This window comes from Oscarella lobularis, chromosome 18, assembly GCF_947507565.1.
Source record: "Oscarella lobularis chromosome 18, ooOscLobu1.1, whole genome shotgun sequence".
NCBI lineage: Eukaryota > Metazoa > Porifera > Homoscleromorpha > Homosclerophorida > Oscarellidae > Oscarella > Oscarella lobularis.
The window spans coordinates 201,364-224,375 of NC_089192.1; the positions used below are offsets into that span (position 1 = coordinate 201,364).

The following is a 23,012-nucleotide window of genomic DNA, read 5'->3' on the forward strand; positions in this document are numbered from 1 at the left end:
TTACATAATTGCAAGTACTCACTATATCCGGGACAGCGCCGACAATCATAACAACCGTGTGGACACAAGGAGGACTGTTCTTCACGCCGTCACAGCGTCGTCTTTCGACCACCAAAGGCGCCATGGACATTGATTTCTGCGAGACGCCGGACGCGTTTATTCTAAAACGCGGGGATTCGAGTCTTTGGTGCAGTCGAATCGACGGGCGACTCGAAGTACGACCGGCAATCGAAGAAACAGGTCAGATGGTGGGCGTAGTGTACGGCTATCTCGGTTCGATTCGTCTCACGCCGCAATCGGACAAGAAACTGGTCGTGGTTAGTGAGTGCACGCCCCTTGGGCTGTATCCGGGACGCCAGCACATGGTTTATCGCATCGACAAAATCGCACTAATAACGCTATCCCCGTTTCCCTTTCGCGATTACGACATGTTGGGGGCGTACGCGCCGAAACGGCGCGACGTTGTCCCTAATCCAAAACTGATCGCCGATTATCAAAAAGCGCGGGGAGGCGAAAGCGAAAAAATGTCAAAAGAAAAGGAAAAAATTGAGAAACGATGTCAGGAAGAACTCCTACGCATGTTCAACGGTTCCGAATCATTCTATTTCTCCAACGATTTCGATTTGACGAAATCGTTAAATTTGAATGATGAGGAAAAAGGCGACACGCCCATCTGGCGTCAAGCCGATCCGACATATTTTTGGAACTATCACATGCTCGGCGATTTAATCGAAACGGCAAAGAAACGGGGCCCCCAAACGGAGAAACTCTACTCGCCATGGTTACTACCTATAATCCAAGGTTACATTGAAATCAACCAGCCGTTGACGGAACCGCCTCAATCGAGTCCGCAACCGCGAAAAAAACTCTCCCCTCTTCCCTTTTCACTTGCTCTCATATCGCGACGCTCTCGTTTCCGCGCGGGAACGCGCTACAAGCGTCGCGGAATCGACGCAGAGGGCCACGTGGCAAACCACGTGGAAACCGAACAAATACTTGCATACGGAAAACAGCGTTTTTCGTTCGTTCTCCTACGCGGTTCGATACCGATTTACTGGAGCCAACCGGGAACTCGCTATCGACCCCCGCCGCAACTCGATCGGACCCCGGACGAATCGCAGAGCGCATTTCGACGTCATTTCGACGATTTAATCGCGCGCTACGATCGCGTCGTCGCGATCAACTTAGTCGAGCAAAGCGGTCGCGAGGGAATCGTCGGAAGCGCGTACGATCGTCAAGCGGAGTCGTACGACAACGAGAAGCTAGCGTGCGTTAGCTTCGACTTCCACAAACACTGCAAGGGTATGCACTACGAAAACGTCGCGCTTCTCGTCGACAGTCTCGAATTGACTTCGAAAAAAATGCGATTTTTTTGGAAAAACGCCGATTCCGTGCTATCCCGTCAAATCGGCGTTTTTCGCGTCAATTGCATGGACTGTCTCGATCGCACAAACGTCGTCCAATCAGCCCTAGCGCGCGCGGTCCTAGAAATAATCCTATTTAAAATCTCGCTTAAAAATCCCGACGAGAATCTCGCCGCCTCTTGGACGTCGATATTCCAAGACATGTGGGCGAATAACGGCGACGCAATCAGTCGCCAATACGCCGGCACGGACGCACTCAAAGGCGATTACACGCGCACAGGCGAGCGAAAGTGGGCGGGGGTCGTACGGGACGGTCTCAACTCAGCAAATCGTTTCTACGTGAATCTCTTCCGCGATCGCTATCGTCAAGACGTCATCGACGTCATGCAAGGCGAAAGGGGCGATAGCGACGTCGATAAGGAGTGGACGATGGTAAAAGAGGAAGATCTGACGTCATTTATGAGGTATTGTCAAGATCGACTCGTCCCGGAAAACGAGGCGGCAGCTGGGGGCTGTCAAACGTGGGCTCTCTTATTAATTCAAGGGGAGGCGGGGGCGGGGGAAGAGGAGGCCGTTTTCATGGTAACGGCGATCGCTTTCTACGTCGTCAAATGCGACGTCGACGGGGAAGACGTTAAGGAATTCGAAAAGCTGCCCATAGAGGACGTAGAGCGAATTATCGTCGGTCTAGGCGACGCGGGGCGCGAGTGCATGCAAATCGAATGCGCGCACGACATTCGGCGAACGTTTACGACGCTACGATCGTCGCAGGGCGGCGACGTTCTTAAGGGGATCATAGACGCTTTAGCGAGGGTTCGAAAGGCGGAAATAGGCGTCGATACGGAGGTTATTAGGCGGAGAATTGACGCGAGAACGGGGAAAGGGTTGGGACGGCGAGCCGTACGTTTGTCGTCGCAGTATTTGATACGGCAGAGTGCGAAAATGTTTCGCGGGGTGCGACGACGAGCGAATGCCATGTCGAGTCCCGATTTGACGCGAAAATTCGCGCAGAAAAAGAGAGAGGATTTGGGTCGAAGTCAGTTCTATGCGAAGGAGACGCCGGATTTGTTGGTGCCGGTTTTTCGCGAGAGAAACAAATCGCGAACGCAATTTCTAGATTTGTAGGGTGACTACGTTTAATTTCGCTTGCCTTTTTACTGTATTTGTCTTCGGAGTTTCTGTCGCTTCTCCTTTTATTTTCATAGAAATAAACGGTTCTTTTGCTCGACCCATCGCCTTTAGCTCCGCTTTCGAAAAAACGCCTATTCTTTAGAACTTTCGCACGTTTTTTCGCGTAGAAATTACATGACTAACCTTTCTCTCTATCGTACTATCCCCGGACTATTTCCATTCGCAACCAAAAGATGTAGAAGTAGTAAATCGAGAAGGCAATACAATAAATGCCTAAGCGAATCTATACTCACTTTTTCTCTATGCGAAATCGCTTACCTATTGATTTGAGCATCTTGCAACGACTCAAGCAAACCGCGGAGTCCTTCATCAAACGTCGAAGGACCAATAGCCAATCGTACGACAACTAAAACGCGCCAATAAGACGTACTCTACCCTAGGACCCGCCCTCTTTTACCAGGTACAAAATCGCGTAAATAATTATAAGCCATTTGCTTCGCTTTCGCTTTTTCGTCTGCACTCGCCTCCTCCTCGCCTTCGCGAAGCTTTCCCTCCGGCCACAGGGACTCCCTGAGTAATCGTAAGTAATGAATCCATCTAGCTTCGGTCAAAACGTCCTGTAGCTCTCGATTTATAAGCCTAGGATGAAATACTCGCTTACGAAACTAATTTTCGACGTTTTACCTATCGACTAAGCTTCCAAAAACATTTAGGAAAATATCTTGGACGCCGTGGCGACGAAGCCAGACGTTTTTCCCGTCTAAAGCTTCGGCCCCAAGCGAAAATATTCCATCGCAAAGAGCCGAATCTTGTAGGGAAACTACAAGACGGTCTAAGATTAAAATACCACTAAAAATTCACGCGTGCCTTTGTGAGATTTGAGATTATGAATTAGTTGATCTGTGAGTCGCGGAATGGGAGTCGCCGCCGCTTCGTGAAGCCACGATTTCGATAGGAGATACGCGTGAAAGTATTGCATAGCCAAATAGGAAGATTTTTCCGCGGGAACGTTCGCACTTTTGCCGCGCATAGACTTTATAATGGGAAGGCCTAAGGGAACGTATTACTTCCTCCTACGTCATTATTTCCACTCGTTTCACCTTCTCTAATATTTATCTTTGCTTTATTGAGAGCGCCGGAGAGACCGGCAATAAACTAAGGTGAATGCGGGTAAAGATCGCCTCTTTAGTCTGGTCAAACGTACGGAATTTGTCCGCTTCCTCAACCCGACAAACGCCACTTGCGGATCCTTATCGAAAGCAAGAAACTCTTTGAGTACATTACTATTCCTCACCGGAGGCTTCGACAAAAGTATCTGGGGAGGAGACTCGCGATTAATTAAAACGCTATCGCGACTTTCTACGTGCATTTACGTGTAAATAGGCTTCCAAGTGAACTCGCCTCTGATTCAAAAAGACGTCGTCTGACTTAGCAAATGGATTAAGACCGCGAAAACGACCTCTAGCCGGCAACTGGACCCCTTCAATCAAAACGCAAGATTACCTCCTATAATTATATCTAGTCGGGTCGGATTATTACTTTTGACTAGGTGGCCAAAGGCGCTCGATTTCAGCGCTTTGTCTAAGCTGATGAATTCGCTATAGCGACGAAAAACGGATTGCGACAAAACTACGTCTCCGTCCTCGGCACTCGTCTTCCAAATCGCGTCCGAGTACTAGGAGGTTTGTTTTGTATAAAAAATTCGCTTACTGTAGTAGTAGTATCAACGCCTACCTTAATCGCGAATACTTTGAAATCGCCTTGCACTATTGTTTCTACGTGAGTAATGGCTAACATGTGGGAAAAATCGTGCACGTGATCGGGCGGCGGTACGGTGACGCGCGATATATCGTGAATAACCGGCGAAAAGTCATTCGAATCGTCGCCCACGAGAACGTCATCGACAGAATTGGATCTCGACTCGTCGTACTCGTCAAAAGACGTGGGCGTGGCACGCGAGGAAGACAACGGGGTATCATTATAATTATCAGAGAAAAGAACGTCGTCGTCGACGACGTTCTCTTTCGTGGTCACGTGATTTATTTCATCCGGGACTTCCTCGTCGTCGAGACGACGTAATTCGGCTTTGAGTTCGGGCGAGAGTTTTTCGAGAACGTCGACGACGATTCGATTGACGTTTAGAGGTTGGGAAAAGTGATCGATGAGAGAGATGAGAGCGTTTGAGGCGAGCGCGTCATTGAGAAGAAAGGCCCCGCCCACGCAGTCTGCTTCATTTTGCGAGAGAACGAGTTCAAGGAGAATGTTGAGGAGAATTCGAATGTGATTCTGTTCGCTTGAACGGGATCCTGACGTGAGTCCCGGATGTATTTTTGTAGATTGCGCGTACACTTCCCATCGATTTTTATAGGGCGTGGTTTTCTGAAAATGAGTCACGTGATCGGAAAAAAGAAGGAGGACGTCGCGCACGAGATGATTCGTCGGAATTTGACGAAGTAAATTGAAGATTTGATTTGTAGCGCACGCTAGAAGGCGACGCGTTTCGGCGGGAAAGCGAGCGTCGTCGCCCAAGTCGGTGAACCAGCTTTCGACAAAGTCCTGGATGATTAATTCGTTCGTTCGCTTCGCTTCGTTTTCGAGTCGTTTCGGGAGTTCGGAGCGATCTTTGAAGGCGTGGCGTCGTCTTTGAAGTTTTTCTCGCGTCGGCGATTGGACGAGGCGCTCGCCGAGCTCCAGAAGGGCGGCGCTCGCCGATTTCACCGAATCGGTTCGTTTTCGGCAGATCGCGGCAAATGCTATGCCGGAGAACGTGAAAAATATTGCGAGACAGAAGCTGACGACATCCACGAGCGCGAGAACGAAGAGAAACGCGAGAAAAGTGGTCGTCGCAAGAATCATCCGACGAATCACGAGATGGTTAGCGCGAGTAGGATTAACACGTGACGTGACGTAAGTGTCTCGATCGATTCGGATCGATGCACGCTGCTGCTTTCTCTAAAAGAAAGCGAATACCGTCTGGCTCAGTGAATATGGACGAAGAGGCAAAGTTGATGCGCAGTCGAGTGAGTGCCAGAGACTGCCGAGCGAGAAAGAAACAGCGCTACCAAAAGCTCGAGGCGATGGTCGAGGAAAAGGAGAAATCCATCATAGATCTACGTAAAGAATTGCAACAAGTAAGCACAGAAAAAAGCGATATGACACCTCCGTTTTTACGGTGTGGCGTCACAAGTGTACTGCGCATGCCTACTGGTAATTCCCGAGTCCCTATAAAACGTCTGTTTTCTTCGACACAGCTCTACGACGACTGCGTAAAATTGGATTCGACTTGCTAAGGTTCGAAGATATAAACAACTTTTCACTACTTACGTGGCAGCGGACGGCGTACAGAGCGAATTTATACCCTAGGCATACGCATTTGAATTTCTACAATAGCAAAATTAGATTAACCTTTTTTGTTTTTTCAATAAAATCATTAACTAACTGGCTGGTACAGTACAGTCTAAGCGGTCACGTGTCAGTGTGACTCACTTTCGCTTCAGCGTGTTTATTCTTGTAGCTAAGAGGCTGCACTGCCCTTGGTCGACTTTCTGATGATTGAACCCAGTGAAAATCGAGTAAGAATGGGTGGTGCAAGGGTATTTGTCCGCGTTTTGACGTGGAGGCGTGATGCAGCTGCAAGAGGCTCTCAGAGCGAACAGATCGTGGAAGGAGCAGTACGAAAGATTCACTAAGGACAGTGAAAGTACTATAGAAAAACTGAAAGAGGAAAGGCGTCAAAACCGAGAAAAAATCGAGCGTCTCACTGCAGAACTGCAACGGCAATCTGGAAGCAAATTGCACACTTTAGAATTACAAAACGAAACGATGCATGGGAAATTAAATTACCTGAGTAGCAAATTCGATGAAGTGCAAGCGGAATGTGACGAATTGAGAAGAAAAAACGAAAGACTTGGCAGAGAAATTAGAGAATACAGACAAGAGGCAGAAATGCAAAGGCATCAAGTAAAAAACTTACATAGCTAATAGTCTTCAGAAAATACGGGACTCTTTTGCAGTCTGCTACATTTCAAGAAGACTTCGAAAGAGAGAGAGCGGAGAAAAAGGAACTACAGCAAAAGAACAGGCAACTTCACAGTCAAGTCCAGAAACTGACTGGCGAGAGAAAAACGCTTCGCGAAGACGCGGAACTACTAAGAGGACAGGTAAAGAAATTAATAAAAAATGAATATCAAAAAATGAATATTTTTCTAGTTGGCAATGTATGACCCTTACTTCAAAAAGACCAGCAAAAGACACTAGTAGATAGAATTGGCTCATTGTAACAACTCGTTTGCACATTTATTGGCCAACTCAATTCATATCAAATAGGCTACCTCTGCATTATCTAATCAACCAATCATTTTTCTTCCGATGGTTTCACATAAACCCCTTCCTATGATGATGATGATTACGTATAGAAAACCCCACCGCCTACATTTATATCAATTACCATTGCTTTCCATTGGCTTGCATAGCCACTATCAGAAACAGCTACAATTTCTCTTTGACCGTGAATTGGTCTCCCGTATGTGTGCCCTGTTGCTGAGAGAAACCTACAACGGAAGTGTTTCCATAGCAACGTGTTAAAATATTCAATTAACCCACATTCCCGTATCCTTGTGCTTCATTATGATTGCTTCGTCTCTTTCCCAATATTCGTCGTCGCATTCAAGCGTCCAATAGTCACCTATCGCGTAGCGCCCGATTACGATCGAATTAGCCACGCCCGCGGGCGTTACCCGTATCTCCGACGCCGTTTTCGCCGAAAGCGCTCACTTCCTGGTGATTGCTTAGCGGCGACTGAAATAGGTGACTGTGAAGATTTAATCGCGTGCTTAAATGATTCAAACGAATCGTCGCTCCGCATTTTATGGGATTTCTAAGGGGGAAAGAACTCGCTCAATGAGAGAAATTGATCCGGGTTTCGCCGGTAGCCCGTACCCTCGCCGACACGGTTTATCTTCGGTTCCTTTCACCACCCAATAACTATTCGCGTCGTCCGACTGCGATACGCCCGTTACAGACTGTAATAAAAACGACAGACGTGTCACGTCGTATATTTAAAGAGCGGAAACGAGTGTGATAAGGCCACGCCCCTCGCCTCCCCTTCCAGATGGCGATCGCTTTGTTTTCCCTTTTTTACCTGTTGTCCGCTGCCCGATCCGTAGCGAACTTCGTGCGAATGAAGACGAGAATTCGTCTGTATGTGTAAGAGCTTGAGAACGGATCCGCACGTTACGTACTGGAATCCTAACGGCAAAAAACGTGCGAAATGGAAACGTCATCGTTTCGCGCGAACATATTCCACCTGCTGACGTCGTCGAAGCGACAAAAGACGCAAGAAAAACTACTAGGACGCTTCCAGGCGACATCGAGGAAATCCAACGTGGCTTAATCCGGGCTTTGTGACCTGCTAAACCAGTCGCGCGAACCCGTAGCGCGCGTCGCTTTACGTGCAAACCAGTTTGCGGGGTTTTCGCTCGCGCACGTCTGCGCATGTGTACGCCGTCCTATTACGACCTCGTGTCACAATCATTCTCCCATTCTCCTCTCGCCGATGAGTAGGGACCGCGTCATCGAGGTAAAGATCCCCTCTTTCCGCTGCGTTACCCATAAAAGACGAAATCGCTTCCTCGCGTCGCCTCGGGAACGAGACCGGCGCCTAGCGCCTGTCTCTTCCCGTTTCCGTTCTAATCTGGCTTTTTAACCGTCGCAGAAACCATCAATTCGCGCTTATCATCCTATGGGAGTAGTCGACGTAGCCTGCCTTCGCTTCTGCCCATCGCAACACGTCTAAAAAGAAGGACACGCCTAGGAAAAAAACCTCAAACCGGTTTTATCCCCATTCGCTACAACGCGCGACTTCGCCCGCGAAATGAAGCACTCGGAGAACAACGATCGAGGTCCTCATCCCGCTCGATTCTCCGCTCGAGGCAACGGGGGCGCTGGCGGTGCCCAATTGGGGGCCCCGACGTTCATCGATTATCAGTCGATGCGCTTTCTTATCACCGATCGTCCCCAGGCATCGAACTTATCAATTTATGTAGAGGTGAGCGGAAAAGAGGCAATATGGTGCGCGCGCTAAGTTATTTCACGTAGCAACTAAACAAGCACAACGTGAAAACACTTGTGCGCGTATGCGAGCCCACCTACGATACAGAAAAACTTATCGAAAACGGAATATCCGTTCAGGTAACACTATAACATTGATTTTCTCACGTGATTAATTATTAATTTTCTCTATAGGATTGGGCCTATGATGATGGAGAGGGACCTCCGAAAAAGGTGATCGATGATTGGCTGGATCTTATCGACACGTGGTTTAGAGATAAACCAGGCAAATGTGTTGCCGTTCATTGCGTTGCCGGATTGGGAAGGTAATTTCATTAATTCATTAATTATACATAATCATTATTTAATGCCACCACGTGACAGAGCTCCAGTCCTTGTGGCAATTGCTCTAATGGAGGCAGGAATGGCCTACGAAGACGCAGTAGAATTTATAAGAAAGTAAGCAACAATATATAAATTATTAATTTAGATTTAATTTATTTATCGTTTTAGAAAGCGACGTGGAGCTATAAATGCCAAGCAACTGTCATTTTTGTCTACTTACCGGCCTCGGAGAAAGAAAAAAGGGAAGTGTACGATCCAATGAATGACAGACTCACTTGTCTCGATAGTAGCTTCACTCTGTGCATAGAATAAATAAGTTATTATTGACTTGGAAATCTCATTGCATCAATGTTGATTTTCTTCCCTAAACACCCAAAAAATTTTTTGTCTAATAAACGAATATCATTCTCGCAAGGTCTAGTAGTCCAGTAGTCCATCACATGTACATGTCGTCGAATCCGGGCGGCGGAAGATGATCGTAGTCAATTCTATTATCAAAAAATTCCCGTATGTATTGTCATGGATACACGGATGTACGTACTCTGGTCTTTCACCTCCGCCTCCCCCGCCTCCCAAAGGCGGTCCAAACGGATCAAAACGCGCTCCAGGGGGTACCGCGCCTCTAGGAGACTCCGATTTCAAGGAAGTGTCACTTTCTATAAAGTGGGGTCCCTCTCACCTTGGCAACCGTGGATCCCCCGTGAAACTTGGCCCAAGTCTCCCCCCTCCGCCTCTTCTGAACGGATCCATAACCATGCCACCCATTCCACCCCTATAGCAATAGACTATCAGGAGAAATAACTATTATTCAATATCTAATGACCCTAGACTAGGAAATGGTGGCATTCTGTCAGAGTCTCCAAACCCAAAGGGACTCGGTTCCCTAAAACATCTCCAAGTCAACGAAAATAGACCCCGTATACGATTTATCCACTTACATTAATCCGGGAGGGTTGTGGGGAGGACGACCCATTCTCAAAGGATCTGGGTTAGGAATATCAACTTGCTGACGACGATCTTGTCTTGTAGCATATTGAAATTTTTCTTGTTTAGGAAAAATTTTTCTCAGAAATTCTTTCTCAAGGATTTCCTCCAATTTATCCATATTCGTCATGCAGCTAGATAACCACGTGACACTCGTTTAGGAAAAAGATTTAGAAATACCCGTATGGATTCGAATATTCGGTTCCTTGTACAAAATCATCGATATTTAGACCGAAGTGATAGATTTCCTCACTTCCAAGTCTCTACGTAATCTCCAACTATAGTTTTTAAGGGGAAAAAGGGGGGTTTCTCACGAGAAAATGAACCAAAAGTTGTCGCCCCATTTTGAGGCTTTTCATCAGATATTTTCGCCCGCTTTCTTCGTATTTCAACACGTAAACGTCATCTGACGACGAGTTCCATCCCTCCGGCAGTTCGTCGAGCCTTTTTTCGTCCTATTTCGACGTTTTTCGCGCTACGTTGCCTACGAAACTCGCTCACCGTCGTTTCCCCGACCCCAATCAAGTGTAGACCGGCTTTGATTACACTCCTGTGAGCCATTAGGACGAGAACGTCTGTTTCGCACGAGCATCGTGTCTCGACAGCCATCTTTTACTATATACGGGACTTCTGCAGCATCGTGCCCGTGTGCAATATTACATCAGAGATTAAGTTAATTAATCTCTGATTACAACATCAGGGTTCTAATTAAAATGTCACGTGCTACGCATGTCACTTAGCTGCTCCGCCATTTCAGACACAATATCCACCGCTTCGACATTCTCTTGCCACATTTTCGGAATTTTTTCAATGCCCCAGAAACCGCCACCAATTGCGCCGGCCATACACGCTATCGTGTCCGTATCGCCGCCTATTGATATCGCAAACTCGATCATATCTCGAAAATTCATACTCCACTTGCAGGCGTGAAGAAACGCGTAGATTGCCGTGACAACGGAATTCTTAGCGCGCACTCCGTTGCCAAGATTATCAGCCACGTCACCAGCACTTGGCGGGGCATTCTGATGCAGAAGCTTGCGAGCATTCTCTAATTTTTCGTCATAGACAGAACCGGGGCTTTCTTGCACAACGTGTTTCTTCAAATCATCAATAAACGCGTTGGCGAATTGGGACTCGTCTTGGTTAGCATGCAGAGCTTGAAAGACGGCTCTACATTGAAGCAATGCACCAGTAATTCCATTAGGATGCGAGTGAGTCAACCGCGCGCATCCCGAAGCAATCTACACCTTAGATTTGCGTATTTATGTGCAGTTATCTCTCCCTTTACCTCTGCTGCTTTTTTCCAGTCGTTATAAGCGAAGATTGCAATGGGAGCGATTCGCATTGCAGCTCCATTTCCCTCGGATCCTTCTCCCCCGAACTGCAACTTTGCCGGCTCGAAAGGCCGCTCCTCAGCGGACCCCAATTTCCACCGTTCGAACACAGTAACTACATTAAAACCGTATCCCCTACCCTTATCCCCGTAATACTCGTCACAAAATCTACGCGAGAACTCGATTATTTAAGCCACGCCTACCAGCCAAAACAAACCTTCGTGCCATATCCGAAGCGTCGAAGTCCTTGCAGCGAATCAAGGACTCAGCAACGACCTTAGCCATGGCTGTGTCATCGGTATAGGGCAGTTGGGGGTGCCTCCGCTCGAGATAGTGTCTTGTGTGTTTCTGCACGACATCGAGAGTCGGAGTTTCCCACGATCCCTCGAAATGAGCGCCGAGAGCATCTCCAATCACCGAACCGACGAAACAGCCCACAAAACGACCGGTTCGAGCCATTTTCACGCAGCTCCGGTTGCCGCCTTCCCGGATGAATCTCATGGCGCGAACAGAGAGCTCTCTACTTTTTTAAACGTGCACCTAGCGGGGTTCTATTAAAAACCAGCCTTGAATATAGTAGCCTTACCCTTTATAGGAGTCCACTACTTGCGTGAATACACCTTATTTTTATTCTGAGATTCATTCTAATTACGTACAAATATAGCAATAGCACGATCAATACTATTTATTCATCACAGTGTCAAAAACTTGGCTTTCAGTTCTCCCCATCTTGCGGTATAACACTACTTCGACAAACCCTATCCTTTGCATTCAAACCGCGCTAATAATAAACAAGGGTCCCTAGTGAATTTTCAAGCTGAGAGGATCCCTTTACCTACCTCAAACGCGCCATAGGAGCCAGTAGATGCCACAGAAACGTCGCGATCCCCCTTGGAAATGATAATCGTGTCATTGTGGGCCCCCAGTATGCGACGACGCGATAAGGGAGCGGCAACATCCCCCTTTCCGGGAGTCTAACAAGAAAAAACCCCAATTTTAAATCAAAAAATTTTGCACGAGTCGAAACAAGGCAAAATTTAGCAATTAATTAATCAATTAATTAAAAAGAGCACAATTATCAATAAAATAATTTTTTGAACCTTTGCCAATTTCGATTTTGAACGCGTTATAATTCCGGAACGCGTTACAACTCCCGGCGTCACTCTAGGCGATCTTAGACTAGAATGAACAAACCGGCTCGCAGAAACCGGCGTATTGAACTAAATAAATAAATAAATCGCATTGGCATTCAACTCAACTCTCATAAATATAAACGTTAATTAAACGGTCCCGGATTTGGATTATTTTCGACGTCTAATTCGTTACCAATTTTGGTTTTTTTGCCGATGTTATTGCCGCCGATGATGGAGTTGCCAGTCCCTTTCGTTTGACGGGAGTTTTGCTCCCGTATGTGACGTCTTCCGCGATTTGAGCGGCGCGCGTTTTCTGCTGAAAAATTCGCGAATTTTTCACGGGACGTCGTTTTTCCTTCGGCGGATTTACTCTCGCAAGTTTTTCCTGTTCTTTGTGAGATTTGAATTCCGACCAATCGGCGTCCAGGACGTCCAAATACGGGACGTCATTCACAATGAAATATTTTTGATTCACCGTCTGCCAATCCGTCAACAAACCCTTCAAATCCCTCTCAACCTAATAAATAATTAAATAAGATTATGTTTCTATATGCGAGACGGGACTTTTGGAAGTTCTTTTTTGAGAAGAGTTCTCTCCTTTCCCTCTTTCAAAAGCTGTCCACCACGATTTTTATATCTACTAGGATCATTCGTTTTAGCCTAGAAATCAATATTAAAAATTCGATATTTATTTATTATTTATTTTTGCCTCGAGTCTGAGATAGTTTTCCCACATTTTCGTCCGTTTTTCAATTTTCTGATAAATCTGCGCATGCTCCTCGTAATAAATTCGAAGACTCTCGACTTTGTCCTCATAAGCTTCAAGAACTCGATCCGTAAACTCATCTAAAAAATCACTATCAAATTAAATTAAATAAGTATTTTAATTGGCTAACCGTCTGGTACATCCGGGCTATCTTCTCGTCTCTGTTCCGGTCCAAACATACACGTGTCCCACCATTTCTCCAATTCATTTCTAAAAATGTTCACGTGATTATTTATCCTATAAAATAATATTCTAATACTTTATGGCTATAATGAATTCCTTCATATTCTGTTTCTTCAATTCCTCCAAGACTTCCAGTTCAACTCTCCACTAATAAAAATTAATTCAAAATAATTATTTCTAAATAAAATAAATACGTACTCTTTTGATTATTGCCGGTTTGCATCCGGGATAGTCTTGAGCAAACTTGTCGCGATCCTCCTGTGGCACGTTGAGACGATTCCACATCAATTCGACTTGATTTCTTAAAGACATTGCAGTCATCTCGAGACTATCAAACTCCTTCTTCAACTAAAACAAAATATATAATAAGAAATATATATTTATTATGTCTTTCTAGATTATACGTCTTGACATAATTCGTCGGCTTTTTTGATGTTGTCGTTTGAAAGTAGAAACGATTCCGGTTGATTTCCGGCAATCGATTCTTCGAAATCGCTTTGAGGTTCTCGTTCCAATTCCTTCATCAAATGAAGAACGGACTCTTGAATGCTAACGTACATTTGCAATCGACGAGTCTAAAATCAATAAATCAATAATTTCATCCTCAACTTGTGACGTCACCGACTTTTTCCTCATCAAGATTCTCGACGCGTTCGCGAAGTTTCTGCAAAAAATCTTTCGACGGCACGCCGACAGGTGAATCCGTTCGCCCGTTCAACTCTTCCATTCCCAGCGCTTCGACGAGAGACTCTTCCTGTTCGCGAAGTCGAACGAGAGTGCGTAGGCGTGCCGTTTTTTCCTAAACGCTGTGTCTAGAGTCACGGTACCGTGACTCAAGTCTCACGGCTTGGAGTCACGGTAATTTTGTAGTTAAGAGCATGTGATATCACCTCCTACGCAAGGTGGTCGCGGTAGCTCAACGGGCAGGGGGGGGTGCTGAGCAGGGCGCTGGGGATGCATGAACCACGGGGCACGTGACGGGTCGTGGGTTCGAATCCCGAAGCGTGATCGTTTTTTTCTTTTTTTTTTTTCTTCTTTCTTTTTTTTCTCTGTACCTAAACGGCGATATACGATCACCCGCGACTGTGGCTTAACCGCCCGTAGCATGGTGGTTCCAGGGGGGCGAAGCCCCCCTCTGCGACCTATGCTCATTGGGGCGGTTAAGCCCGGAGCGGGGCCGCCACCGATACCAGTAAGGTTTAGGGTTAGGGTTGGGTTAGGTACATGAAAAAAACGCTTTTTAAGCTCTCTAGGTTAGGTCCAATCTCTATAGTGCGCTAAACGATTTCTTCCCCTCGGTTACCGTGCGCTACCTGTTACAGTTACGGTGAGTTACTTTACCGTGACTCTAGCCACAGCGTTTCCTAAAAGGGGCCCCTCCCGTTTTTTGCGCTTTATGCCGTCGTCGCGCTGACCTTATCTAAAGCGTCAAGTCGCGTTCGAAGCGCTTCTTCCATTGCGACGAGAGCGAGCGAGTTTTCGAGCGGCTGCGACGAAAAAATGGAGGACGGGTTCTTTTTCTTCGTTTTTCTTCTTACCAGATCGGGCTCGAGGCCTAATTCGGCTAGCGTAGCCATAGCTTCGCCGCGAAATGTGACTACGCGCTCTTGGAGACGAGTTTTGAGCAGTTCTTCTTCGTCGACCATGTCGTTGAAAAGTTTCTGTGCGAGCGATCGGCGTTTTTGTCGTTTTTCGACTCTTTTCGTACCTGAACGTGCTCGAAAACGACTTTTGTTCGATCGCAGCACTGTTCTTCGACGAGTCCGATCGCTTCCCAGACGAGATCGAGCCGATTTAGGCCGGCATCGACGCATTTTCGCATCCCCGAGATCAAATCTTGCCTAAAAGGCGCACGCGACGTGAATTTTCGTTGCCGCGCGCATAGCGACGACTATTCGACTCACCGCGACGCTCCCATTCCGTTCGAAACGGCCATAAGTGTGCAGCAACGCGACTCTCAAGTTTGAACTGTGAAGGAAGCGTCTGATTGGGCAAAGCGAGTGTCACGTGAACAAGTATTAATGGGAGGCTATCTATCCATTACAGCGTTCCAAGTGACCACACAAACTACACTCAATTTTTAGTTTTATGCCATTGGCTCTCCATCGCCACCCTGTAGAAACCAATAGTCAAGAAAAAATAGCTAAAATTGCCTTACCTGAGGTTCTCCTTCATCAGCCACCTAGGATAAATACTAATTTATAATTTTCAAACCATCTCGCTTTTTTCTTACCATTGCTTCTTCCTCTTGAGCTGCAGCTTGATCAGCAATGTCTTTTTTCATTTGATCAAGCTATAAGAAAAAAATCAGACCTTCCTTGCTGTTCATTGGCTAAAGGACTTACATAAGGCGCTACATCGTCATCTTCCAAAATCTTGAACGGCTGATCTTTTCCAACTATTCCAATAGAGCAATTCTGCGAAATTATGTAAAATAACAAAGGTCAGTCATGTAGCAAGTGAACTAACTTTATTGGACAGCTCCGATTCACTTGGTAGAGTCTCATTCAAAGCCCTCAAACCATGAACAATGAGTTCCTCCAAAGAGGCTGAAAAAATCATTTCAAATAAATCAATGACACTAATATTATATATACCCTCAGAAAACGCGCCAAGATGCCTCTCCAAGTAAGTTCGTCCAGACTAAAGAACTCCATAGAGACGAACCAATACAATATCTCATTATTTCCTTACTTGAGATCGAGACCCAATAGCCATTGCCTTGCAGTCATAATAGTTCGCTGAAGGACACGTTTGATAGATATAAGGCCCCGTATCCTAGTACACAATATTCCCAATACAAATACAGTAAATAGATAAATATTTCTGACGTCATAGCCTGCTACGAGAAGCCCAACTCCGTAGGGTCTTCCCCCATAGAACATAGTCGGATTGTGAAGTTCTAAAAAAGTGAAAAAAGTTTGGCCCCAAAAGAAAAGAAAAGAAAAATATTTTTCACTGCTTCCAACAGAGGCCACAAGTCGCGATATAGGCAATTGTGTCGAATAGGCAAACTTGGCATTGAGACACTCGACCCTCATGAATTTACTAAGACTTCATAATAAGAACAGTTTTAATTAATCAGCGAGCTTTTCTATACCTAAGCAGTCGCCCATCGGATGCTAGACCGGCTATGGATATTCCCACGTGATCATCAATGGGATAAATCTTTTTTTGATAGACGGATAATTCAGAAGCAGCTCGCTGTACAGACGAGAATATCTAAGCGTCTCCCGCATATTTATCTTGCATTTTAGGCACCTTGATTGCTACAACGACTGCGTGTGTCTTCGATTTCAATCCCACAGTGGCTGCTCCCTTTCGAGGGGATATAACGGCTTGGGATTGCAGTTATGGATTTCTTACTTGCTTTACTGCCTCCATTGCGTACTCGATTTGATGGATACGGCCCTAGAGAAGCGACGGTTGAGGAATACGGGATGGAGAGGGTTTTCGCCTTGCCTGGGGACTCCAGACGCTAACGTCGCTGTCGTACTGATTTCGAAAGAGGCTCTGAAAACGATAGACGGTCTGTTTAGCGAGAAAACGCGCGAGAAATGACTAACCATGCTGAAGTTGATAATCCGGGACACACAATGGAACAAGAACGTAAGCAAGCCTACCGTACTCATTTCCGAGACCGTTTGAAGCCTTTTTGCACTATTAGCTAAAGTCGTTTCAACTGTTCTTTCCCACGAATCGTTCCGAGATCTGTGGGGAATCGCCGTGTTGGAGAACGGCACGATTTGCGTCGCAGATCGAGGAAATCATTGCATTTGGAGCATCGACCCCACATCGGACGAGGTTTCCGCGTTTGCCGGCGTTCCCGGAGCGCCCGGCTATCACGAATACTCAAATCGACTCGCAAGATTCAACTGTCCAATCGGTCTCGCCGTCTTGGGCTCGCGTCTTTTCGTCGCAGACGCGAAAAACAATCGAATTCGAAGCGTAAATAACTTCCCATAGCCATTACACGTCCATAAACACCTTAGTTCTTTCCAGATAAACAACGGAATCGTCTCCACAGTAGCAGGCAACGGAATTGGAAAAGAAGAAGACGGTGAATGCCTCACTGAAGCTCAATTTAAGTATCCATGCGGAATAGCGGTAAGAGATAATGAAAGCATCTTGGTCTCTTCCAACTTTGGGCGTACAATACGTGAAATTAATGTTGAGGAGAAACAGGTTAGAACGTTAGCAAGAGCGTCACTCTGGTGGCAGCTTCCTGCTTCTCATGGGGTGGAGACCCTTCAGGAAATGGGTCAGGATTACAATGAATTGGAATTTGACCCACCTCAGTTGGCTGTGGGGACAGACGGGTGTGCGTATGTGATTGAACAGAAGATTGAAAAGAAGTTCATAAAGAAAATCATAGATCAAAAAGTCGCAACGATGAGAACGGATTTTATTAGGGGTTTTAATAAACTTTCGGGTGTTGCTACGGATTTGGATGGAAACGTCTATTTTTGCGGTCGATCGAATGACATTTGTATGTGTCGAGAAGAGGATAACGTTCAACGCGTTTTGTGTAAAACGGAAACGAAGGATTATCCTCATCATCTATTTTTTGATAAAAAGTCAGGATATCTCTATTTCACAACGAGTTCTTCTGTTCATAAAATCTTCTTGGGGCGTCTTTCTAAGCCTTTGTGGGATACTAAATTATCAAATGCCCTCAGTAAATTGATTAACAATAAGGACATGTGTGCCGCCGAAGATTTCGCCGTTTTTATTATTGAAGGAGAGCGTCTTGAAGTGATAGCTAAATCAATTCTTTGCATTCGCTCCGAATATTTCAACTTTTTGTTATCAGGTGAACGTCCAAGACCAATTCTCATCAAAGATGCTACCTATGAATCGTTCCACGCTGTCATCACGTTTCTTATTACGGGGAGCTTAGATTTTGATGACTATTGTGATCACGTGTTGGATATTTACGTCTTGGCGGACCGTTTTTTGATACATAGTCTTTGTTATCACAGTCTGCTGTTTCTCGCCAAAAGAATGTCAGTAGAAGACGCCTTGGAGTGTCTGTCTTTGGCTCATAACTATAATTTCGGTGATCTTAAAAGAGTCTGTTCGAATTTGATTGTAGAAAACTTTTCTGGCGAAAAAGCTTTGGAGTATCTGTCTTTGGCTGAGACCTACGAGCTCTCTTATCTCAGAAAAACGTTGTTGGATCTTGTTGTACAGAATTACAAAACAGTGCATTTTCGTGGGGGGCTTGGAAATCTGAGCACGGAAATACTTGAGGAACTCAGGACCCGCCTCAGTTAACTGGGACGTTGCTATGAAAAGAAACTTCCTCCTTCGTGTTTGTGAACATATAGTGCGTAAAATACACTGTATGTTTACTAAAAATCCTTCTTTTGTCTCGGCTAATTGTAGGGGATTGTACGGGAGAATTGACGTTTCAATCAATTGTTAGAAATCCAAAATCCAAACCAACATCATGCAAAAGACTGATAAAAAATTCCTGCCGAAGTTTCGTATCTTTGTTTGTGCCTTGTTTTCATCAAAGTAGATCTTTATCGTCGATGACACGGCTCTTGCAACGAGACCTAAAATTTTTGATGATGATACCCGGTATCTCCTAGACGTGAAACGATGCCATTACACATAAGTGTTCGTTCCTATTGAAAAACATGAACACTGAGAAGAGAGGACTTGACGAGAGAATGGGTGTTGATTTCATTTTAGAAAAAGCTAACGTGCGCAAATGAAAATGAAAGCTGAAAGACAGGAGGAGACATTCTGCTGATGGAATTATCTGATAACGTGAGCCCTGAAAAAAAAAAACCCTACACGGAAACAATGGAAAGGAAGATGGAGTTATAACGTAGGCATGCACTGGCACACAATGGCAAATGAAAAGGATGAAGAGTGATAACGCGAGCATAAACTGGCACATGATAAATGCAGAGTCCCCCTTCCCCTTCTTTATTTCCCCACCCTCTTCCCTCGCTTTTATTTCCCCACCCTCTCCCATTCATTTTCCCATCCCTGCATGCAAAAATACAGTCTCAATTTGCATGCAATCTTCATCTTCATCTTTTCTCCTCTGTTAGAACAAAGAATGCTCAAAAAATGTACATCAATATGCCCAAATAAATACCTCTTTCTTGTCCACTCGTTTTCCAAGACCAAACTCCAAATAACAAAGACTAGTACTCCTTTCCTCGCTTTTTTGCTTCTAAAAACCAAGAAAAAATGCTAATAAATATCAAAATGTTGAAGAAAATGTACAGTACCTCTATCTTTAGTGTGTCTGTTGACTATAGTCCCATGCTCCACCTCCAAGGCCTTTTCTTTTTCATTCTTCTGTTTCTAAAAGAAAGAAATGTGTACATATACATAAAATTACCAAAATGAATACCTCCTCCTTTAGTGCCCACTTGTTTTCTAGCCAAGCTTTACTTCCTTTGCTCTGTTTCTAAAACAAAAAAGCTTACAGATGTACATTACATCATGCTGAAAAGAATACCTCCTTCTTCGGTTGTCTGTTTTCCAAGTCATAGTTCTACCTCCGAGACCATTTTTCCGCCCTTCTGTTTCTAAATAAACTTTTTAAAAATACATTAATTAAAGTGTTAAAATAATTACCTCTTCCTTCAGTGAGGAGTTGCCAAAGAAACTTGATGCAATGACCCGGCCATCGGCTTTTCTAAAATGCTACCTTCTGTAAAGCAGTGTGAAAATTAATACCAGTCTGGTACTAATTCTCACAGTGCTTTACTTCATTGTCGATGTAAAATAACGAAAGACGGGCTTCTCGCTCTCTCGCTCAGTTCTTGCTCCATCGTTTTCCTTTCTTCGCTTCTAAAGCAAACGATCTTACGGTACACAGATACATCAACGTGCTAAAATAAATACCTTTTTCTTCAGTGAGTTGCCGAAGAAACTTGACGTCATGACCCACTGGGCTTTGTTTGTCTCCATCTAAAATAGCAACCCTTCGTAAACCAAGAAGTGAATTAGTGCAATAGAATACTTCATTGACGATGTAGCTGCCCGGCTAAGCCAAAGATGCTTCAAAAATGGGCTTTTTCTCTCTAGTTTCTTCCTCTAAAACAACAACTGAATGCAAACACATGTAGGTACATATTACACACCTTCTCTTCTTCAGCAATTGAGTGGCTAGATAGCCCAAGGTCCTCCAAGTCCAGACAGACTGCTCCTCTCTCTCTCTCTCTCTCTTTCTTTCTCCCTGTCGCTAAAGGGAAACTGATAAAGAAAATATCCCATTGCTAAACTGAATGCGGTACCTCTTTGTGAGTGGGAGTTGCTATAGAAACATCGGCTTTTTTCCCAAACCTCTATCTACACAATAAAAATTCAAATATTAGCTAGAACACTAGTGATTTAATTAAATACTACTGTACAATTACGCTAAAAGACGGATTAGCTAGAGAACAATCAACCTAGAGTACCTCCCAATCCATTGACCTAAATAGTTATCCTATCTTCTAAAAATCAACCTAGATTACCTCCAAATCCATTGACCTAAAATTCAATTAATTAAACCTACAATCTAAATCAACCTAAAGTACCTCCAAATCCATTGACCTAGATAGTTATCCTATATTCTAAATCAACCTAGATTACCTCAGAATCCACTGAAATGGTCTAACGTGGCGGCTGCCAGCTAAGCACGTTGGGGAAGGAGCTACAACCTATATCTACTTTGGGAACCGCCCTACCTACTGACAGCCGCCCTAACCCTAATGCATGGCGGTAGACGGACCCGCATGAACGTAATGCTTTGTCTATCGTAGTTGCAAAGCGGCACGATGCAAAGGATGGTCATTACATTATGCTTTTTGTTGTCCCGTTTAGGCCCTCGTACGTGCACACAATACAAGCTTCTTGCTGAGATGCCACTGCCCCACTTCAAACCCTCCCTCCCACCCCCTAGGTCGCTGTCAGTGTACATGTTCCGTCTGGCCCGAAGAGGGAACAGTGGCAAAACGTGCAATCCGCTTGGGTGCAGTACGAGGGCTCTCCGCCCTTATGAGCGCGCCTACTCCACACGGGGCCCAAGGGAAGTACGAACCTGGATCTTCTGCCTCGTCGGTAGTGTCAGGCCATCTTTGCTATGGCCGTCCTCCATCGTTGTCGTCATTGCCGTAGTCGTCATCATTTTTTGTCGTCGTCACTGCAGTCTACGGGCAATAATTAATTAATCAATTACTTAAGTAATATGACGTCATTACCTTTAAAGTGGGCGGTCCCTCTACGTCATCGTCTTTCGTCATCGTCGCGTCGTTGCAGCCTAAGGTAATGACGTCACACGGATTAATTAATTAACTCGTTAGACGTCATTACCTTTCAAGTGGGCGCGGCCCGCTGTCGGTCGGCTGTTGACAGATGTTTCTCCGTGTCTCCATCTATGACACATTACATTAGAACAATAGAGATGTGTGAATTGTAGGCTTCGGTTACCTTCGTCGATGTCGCGCGGCGCGACGATCCGCCGTTTTGCTCGGCTTTGACGGGGGATCGCCGTCGCTTTTCTAAAAAAACGAGTTTGTCAATCGCGCGGGAAAAACGTACGGAAGTCGCGCGGATTCAGTTCTTACCGGCGAGCGGAGGCGCCGCGCTGAGCGATCCCATCAAGGCACGCCATCGCGCGCCGAGGCGCAACGATCTGAGAGAAAAAATCGATCGATCATGCGGGAAGGCGAAAACGGCGGCGCGGCTGACTTACCGGCGTGCGACCGCGTCGCGCTGGCTTCGTCGCTTCGGGGCGCGATCCTTCGCGAAGAATCGCGGGGAGTTTCTGCAGAAAAAAGGCGCGATTACTTTCGTGAATGAAATTGCGCGACCGTTGGCGCTTACCGGAAGGCGCCGAAATCCCCGCCCGTTGCTTGTCGAAGGCTCCGCCTCGCGGCAGAGGCCGTTCTCGGCCGCCCCGAAGACGACGACGAACGAAAAACGCGGTCACGGCAGACATGAGCCTGCTCGCAGAAAAGTTTGGCCGAGAATGACTGGATTCGGCGAATTGCAAACCCGGATTTGATGACGTTAGGTGTGCCGAGAGCCAATCAAAATCCAGATCGTGGACACGCCCGTTGAGCAAGCTGGGGCACGTTTTAGCAGTTTGACCGGTTTTGAGCCGGTTTCGAGGAAAAACGCGGGAACAAATGGTTGCGTAGATTGAAATCACGTGTCACAATTATAGCGCGTGCGCGGGAGAGGGTCTGACGAAAAATCAGAGCGAAGCACGATGCAGGAATCTAGTCATTTTCCCGACGAAGCACTTGTTCTCGTCGTCGAACGCTCTCTTTACGTGGCGTTGGATCAATCCAACAAGGTTCCTTTCTTTTCGTCTGAGTCGTTCCACACGTGGTCATGCACACTCTTACCCTTTAGAGTATCGTCGTCGCTGTTGGAAAAGACCAAAAGCCATTCGTCTTTTCTGCAGAAGAGGAAGAAACGCCTTTCCCTTCTGGCTTAGCACGCGCAATCGAAGAAGAGGACGAATCAGTCTTCTGGAAGCTCGTCGAGGCGCTTTCCGACGCGCAAATCAAAGTCGAACGAAGTTCAGCGGGAGAATACGTCATTTCGGCGATGCCAGCGAAACGACCGCATCAACGAGCGTGCCAGGTTTTCGGCAGCCTTTTCGGTCGACTTCTCGAGCTATTTCCGTCCGGCTTCTGGTGCGAAACAGAAAGCCCATTCTCGTATCCCGGTCCAATTTCTTACTTTGCCGATTTCGCTGGCG

The 23,012-nt window shown here is 45.8% G+C and overlaps 11 protein-coding genes across 14 annotated transcripts; 4 read left to right on the forward strand and 7 right to left on the reverse strand.

The window, feature by feature from the left end:
- Window positions 1-37: 37 nt before the first annotated feature.
- Window positions 38-2,586, forward strand: LOC136198069 (phosphatidylinositide phosphatase SAC2-like). Its single transcript, XM_065987982.1, has one exon. It carries the CDS (start codon window positions 123-125, stop codon window positions 2,487-2,489), a length of 2,367 nt encoding a protein of 788 aa, XP_065844054.1. The 5' UTR covers window positions 38-122; the 3' UTR covers window positions 2,490-2,586.
- Window positions 2,463-5,387, reverse strand: LOC136198071 (sorting nexin-19-like). Of its 2 annotated transcripts, none has more exons than XM_065987984.1 (11): window positions 4,230-5,387; window positions 4,035-4,170; window positions 3,869-3,975; window positions 3,700-3,810; window positions 3,596-3,650; window positions 3,363-3,545; window positions 3,180-3,315; window positions 2,953-3,134; window positions 2,814-2,901; window positions 2,679-2,768; window positions 2,463-2,626 (listed from the first exon to the last, which is right to left on the reverse strand). In XM_065987984.1, the coding sequence occupies exons 1-10, from the start codon at window positions 5,349-5,351 to the stop codon at window positions 2,687-2,689; spliced, it is 2,202 nt and encodes a 733-aa protein (XP_065844056.1). In that variant the 5' UTR covers window positions 5,352-5,387; the 3' UTR covers window positions 2,463-2,626; window positions 2,679-2,686. The 2 variants fall into 2 exon arrangements, with proteins under 2 accessions (XP_065844056.1, XP_065844055.1); XM_065987983.1 differs by having other exon boundaries at window positions 2,463-2,631.
- A 357-nt stretch (window positions 5,388-5,744) lies between these two features.
- LOC136198076 (TNFAIP3-interacting protein 3-like) lies at window positions 5,745-6,841 on the forward strand. The gene is made up of 5 exons (XM_065987990.1): window positions 5,745-5,786; window positions 6,010-6,067; window positions 6,126-6,455; window positions 6,509-6,655; window positions 6,705-6,841. Exons 2-5 carry the CDS (start codon window positions 6,044-6,046, stop codon window positions 6,750-6,752), a joined length of 549 nt encoding a protein of 182 aa, XP_065844062.1. The 5' UTR covers window positions 5,745-5,786; window positions 6,010-6,043; the 3' UTR covers window positions 6,753-6,841.
- Window positions 6,767-7,902, reverse strand: LOC136198074 (stromal cell-derived factor 2-like protein 1). Its single transcript, XM_065987988.1, has 7 exons — window positions 7,801-7,902; window positions 7,636-7,742; window positions 7,434-7,516; window positions 7,232-7,371; window positions 7,098-7,179; window positions 6,943-7,045; window positions 6,767-6,885 (listed from the first exon to the last, which is right to left on the reverse strand). The coding sequence occupies exons 1-7, from the start codon at window positions 7,862-7,864 to the stop codon at window positions 6,850-6,852; spliced, it is 615 nt and encodes a 204-aa protein (XP_065844060.1). The 5' UTR covers window positions 7,865-7,902; the 3' UTR covers window positions 6,767-6,849.
- Window positions 7,903-7,969: 67 nt separating this feature from the next.
- LOC136198075 (protein tyrosine phosphatase type IVA 2-like) lies at window positions 7,970-9,302 on the forward strand. The gene is made up of 6 exons (XM_065987989.1): window positions 7,970-8,073; window positions 8,209-8,541; window positions 8,592-8,684; window positions 8,739-8,869; window positions 8,928-9,002; window positions 9,057-9,302. Exons 2-6 carry the CDS (start codon window positions 8,368-8,370, stop codon window positions 9,148-9,150), a joined length of 567 nt encoding a protein of 188 aa, XP_065844061.1. The 5' UTR covers window positions 7,970-8,073; window positions 8,209-8,367; the 3' UTR covers window positions 9,151-9,302.
- Window positions 9,029-10,517, reverse strand: LOC136198073 (proteasome inhibitor PI31 subunit-like). The gene is made up of 8 exons (XM_065987987.1): window positions 10,374-10,517; window positions 10,187-10,327; window positions 10,053-10,135; window positions 9,827-10,006; window positions 9,712-9,771; window positions 9,568-9,660; window positions 9,430-9,510; window positions 9,029-9,376 (listed from the first exon to the last, which is right to left on the reverse strand). The coding sequence occupies exons 1-8, from the start codon at window positions 10,479-10,481 to the stop codon at window positions 9,325-9,327; spliced, it is 798 nt and encodes a 265-aa protein (XP_065844059.1). The 5' UTR covers window positions 10,482-10,517; the 3' UTR covers window positions 9,029-9,324.
- Window positions 10,518-10,526: 9 nt separating this feature from the next.
- On the reverse strand, window positions 10,527-11,681 carry LOC136198072 (ADP-ribosylhydrolase ARH3-like). The gene is made up of 3 exons (XM_065987985.1): window positions 11,424-11,681; window positions 11,161-11,374; window positions 10,527-11,113 (listed from the first exon to the last, which is right to left on the reverse strand). The coding sequence occupies exons 1-3, from the start codon at window positions 11,663-11,665 to the stop codon at window positions 10,589-10,591; spliced, it is 981 nt and encodes a 326-aa protein (XP_065844057.1). The 5' UTR covers window positions 11,666-11,681; the 3' UTR covers window positions 10,527-10,588.
- A 131-nt stretch (window positions 11,682-11,812) lies between these two features.
- Window positions 11,813-15,322, reverse strand: LOC136197680 (protein regulator of cytokinesis 1-like). Of its 3 annotated transcripts, none has more exons than XM_065987499.1 (16): window positions 15,193-15,322; window positions 14,997-15,129; window positions 14,827-14,949; window positions 14,704-14,775; window positions 13,914-14,087; window positions 13,693-13,863; window positions 13,487-13,636; window positions 13,365-13,435; window positions 13,236-13,315; window positions 13,049-13,185; window positions 12,904-12,999; window positions 12,710-12,856; window positions 12,533-12,652; window positions 12,307-12,426; window positions 12,046-12,180; window positions 11,813-11,987 (listed from the first exon to the last, which is right to left on the reverse strand). In XM_065987499.1, the coding sequence occupies exons 1-16, from the start codon at window positions 15,222-15,224 to the stop codon at window positions 11,922-11,924; spliced, it is 1,827 nt and encodes a 608-aa protein (XP_065843571.1). In that variant the 5' UTR covers window positions 15,225-15,322; the 3' UTR covers window positions 11,813-11,921. The 3 variants fall into 3 exon arrangements, with proteins under 3 accessions (XP_065843571.1, XP_065843570.1, XP_065843572.1); XM_065987498.1 differs by having other exon boundaries at window positions 12,533-12,655; window positions 15,193-15,321; XM_065987500.1 differs by lacking the exon at window positions 12,307-12,426 and having other exon boundaries at window positions 12,533-12,655; window positions 15,193-15,320.
- Window positions 15,290-16,952, reverse strand: LOC136197682 (proteasome subunit alpha type-1-like). Its single transcript, XM_065987501.1, has 14 exons — window positions 16,855-16,952; window positions 16,751-16,801; window positions 16,655-16,699; window positions 16,550-16,606; window positions 16,389-16,492; window positions 16,248-16,336; window positions 16,120-16,190; window positions 15,983-16,066; window positions 15,886-15,931; window positions 15,758-15,837; window positions 15,634-15,705; window positions 15,522-15,581; window positions 15,447-15,470; window positions 15,290-15,401 (listed from the first exon to the last, which is right to left on the reverse strand). Exons 1-14 carry the CDS (start codon window positions 16,918-16,920, stop codon window positions 15,375-15,377), a joined length of 876 nt encoding a protein of 291 aa, XP_065843573.1. The 5' UTR covers window positions 16,921-16,952; the 3' UTR covers window positions 15,290-15,374.
- On the forward strand, window positions 16,846-19,450 carry LOC136198120 (uncharacterized). The gene is made up of 3 exons (XM_065988036.1): window positions 16,846-16,897; window positions 16,956-17,236; window positions 17,291-19,450. The coding sequence occupies exons 1-3, from the start codon at window positions 16,846-16,848 to the stop codon at window positions 18,563-18,565; spliced, it is 1,608 nt and encodes a 535-aa protein (XP_065844108.1). The 3' UTR covers window positions 18,566-19,450.
- A 1,751-nt stretch (window positions 19,451-21,201) lies between these two features.
- Window positions 21,202-22,641, reverse strand: LOC136198122 (uncharacterized). Its single transcript, XM_065988037.1, has 8 exons — window positions 22,549-22,641; window positions 22,127-22,275; window positions 21,996-22,067; window positions 21,868-21,935; window positions 21,731-21,801; window positions 21,614-21,675; window positions 21,502-21,560; window positions 21,202-21,450 (listed from the first exon to the last, which is right to left on the reverse strand). The coding sequence occupies exons 1-7, from the start codon at window positions 22,639-22,641 to the stop codon at window positions 21,527-21,529; spliced, it is 549 nt and encodes a 182-aa protein (XP_065844109.1). The 3' UTR covers window positions 21,202-21,450; window positions 21,502-21,526.
- Between the last annotated feature and the right edge of the window lie 371 nt (window positions 22,642-23,012).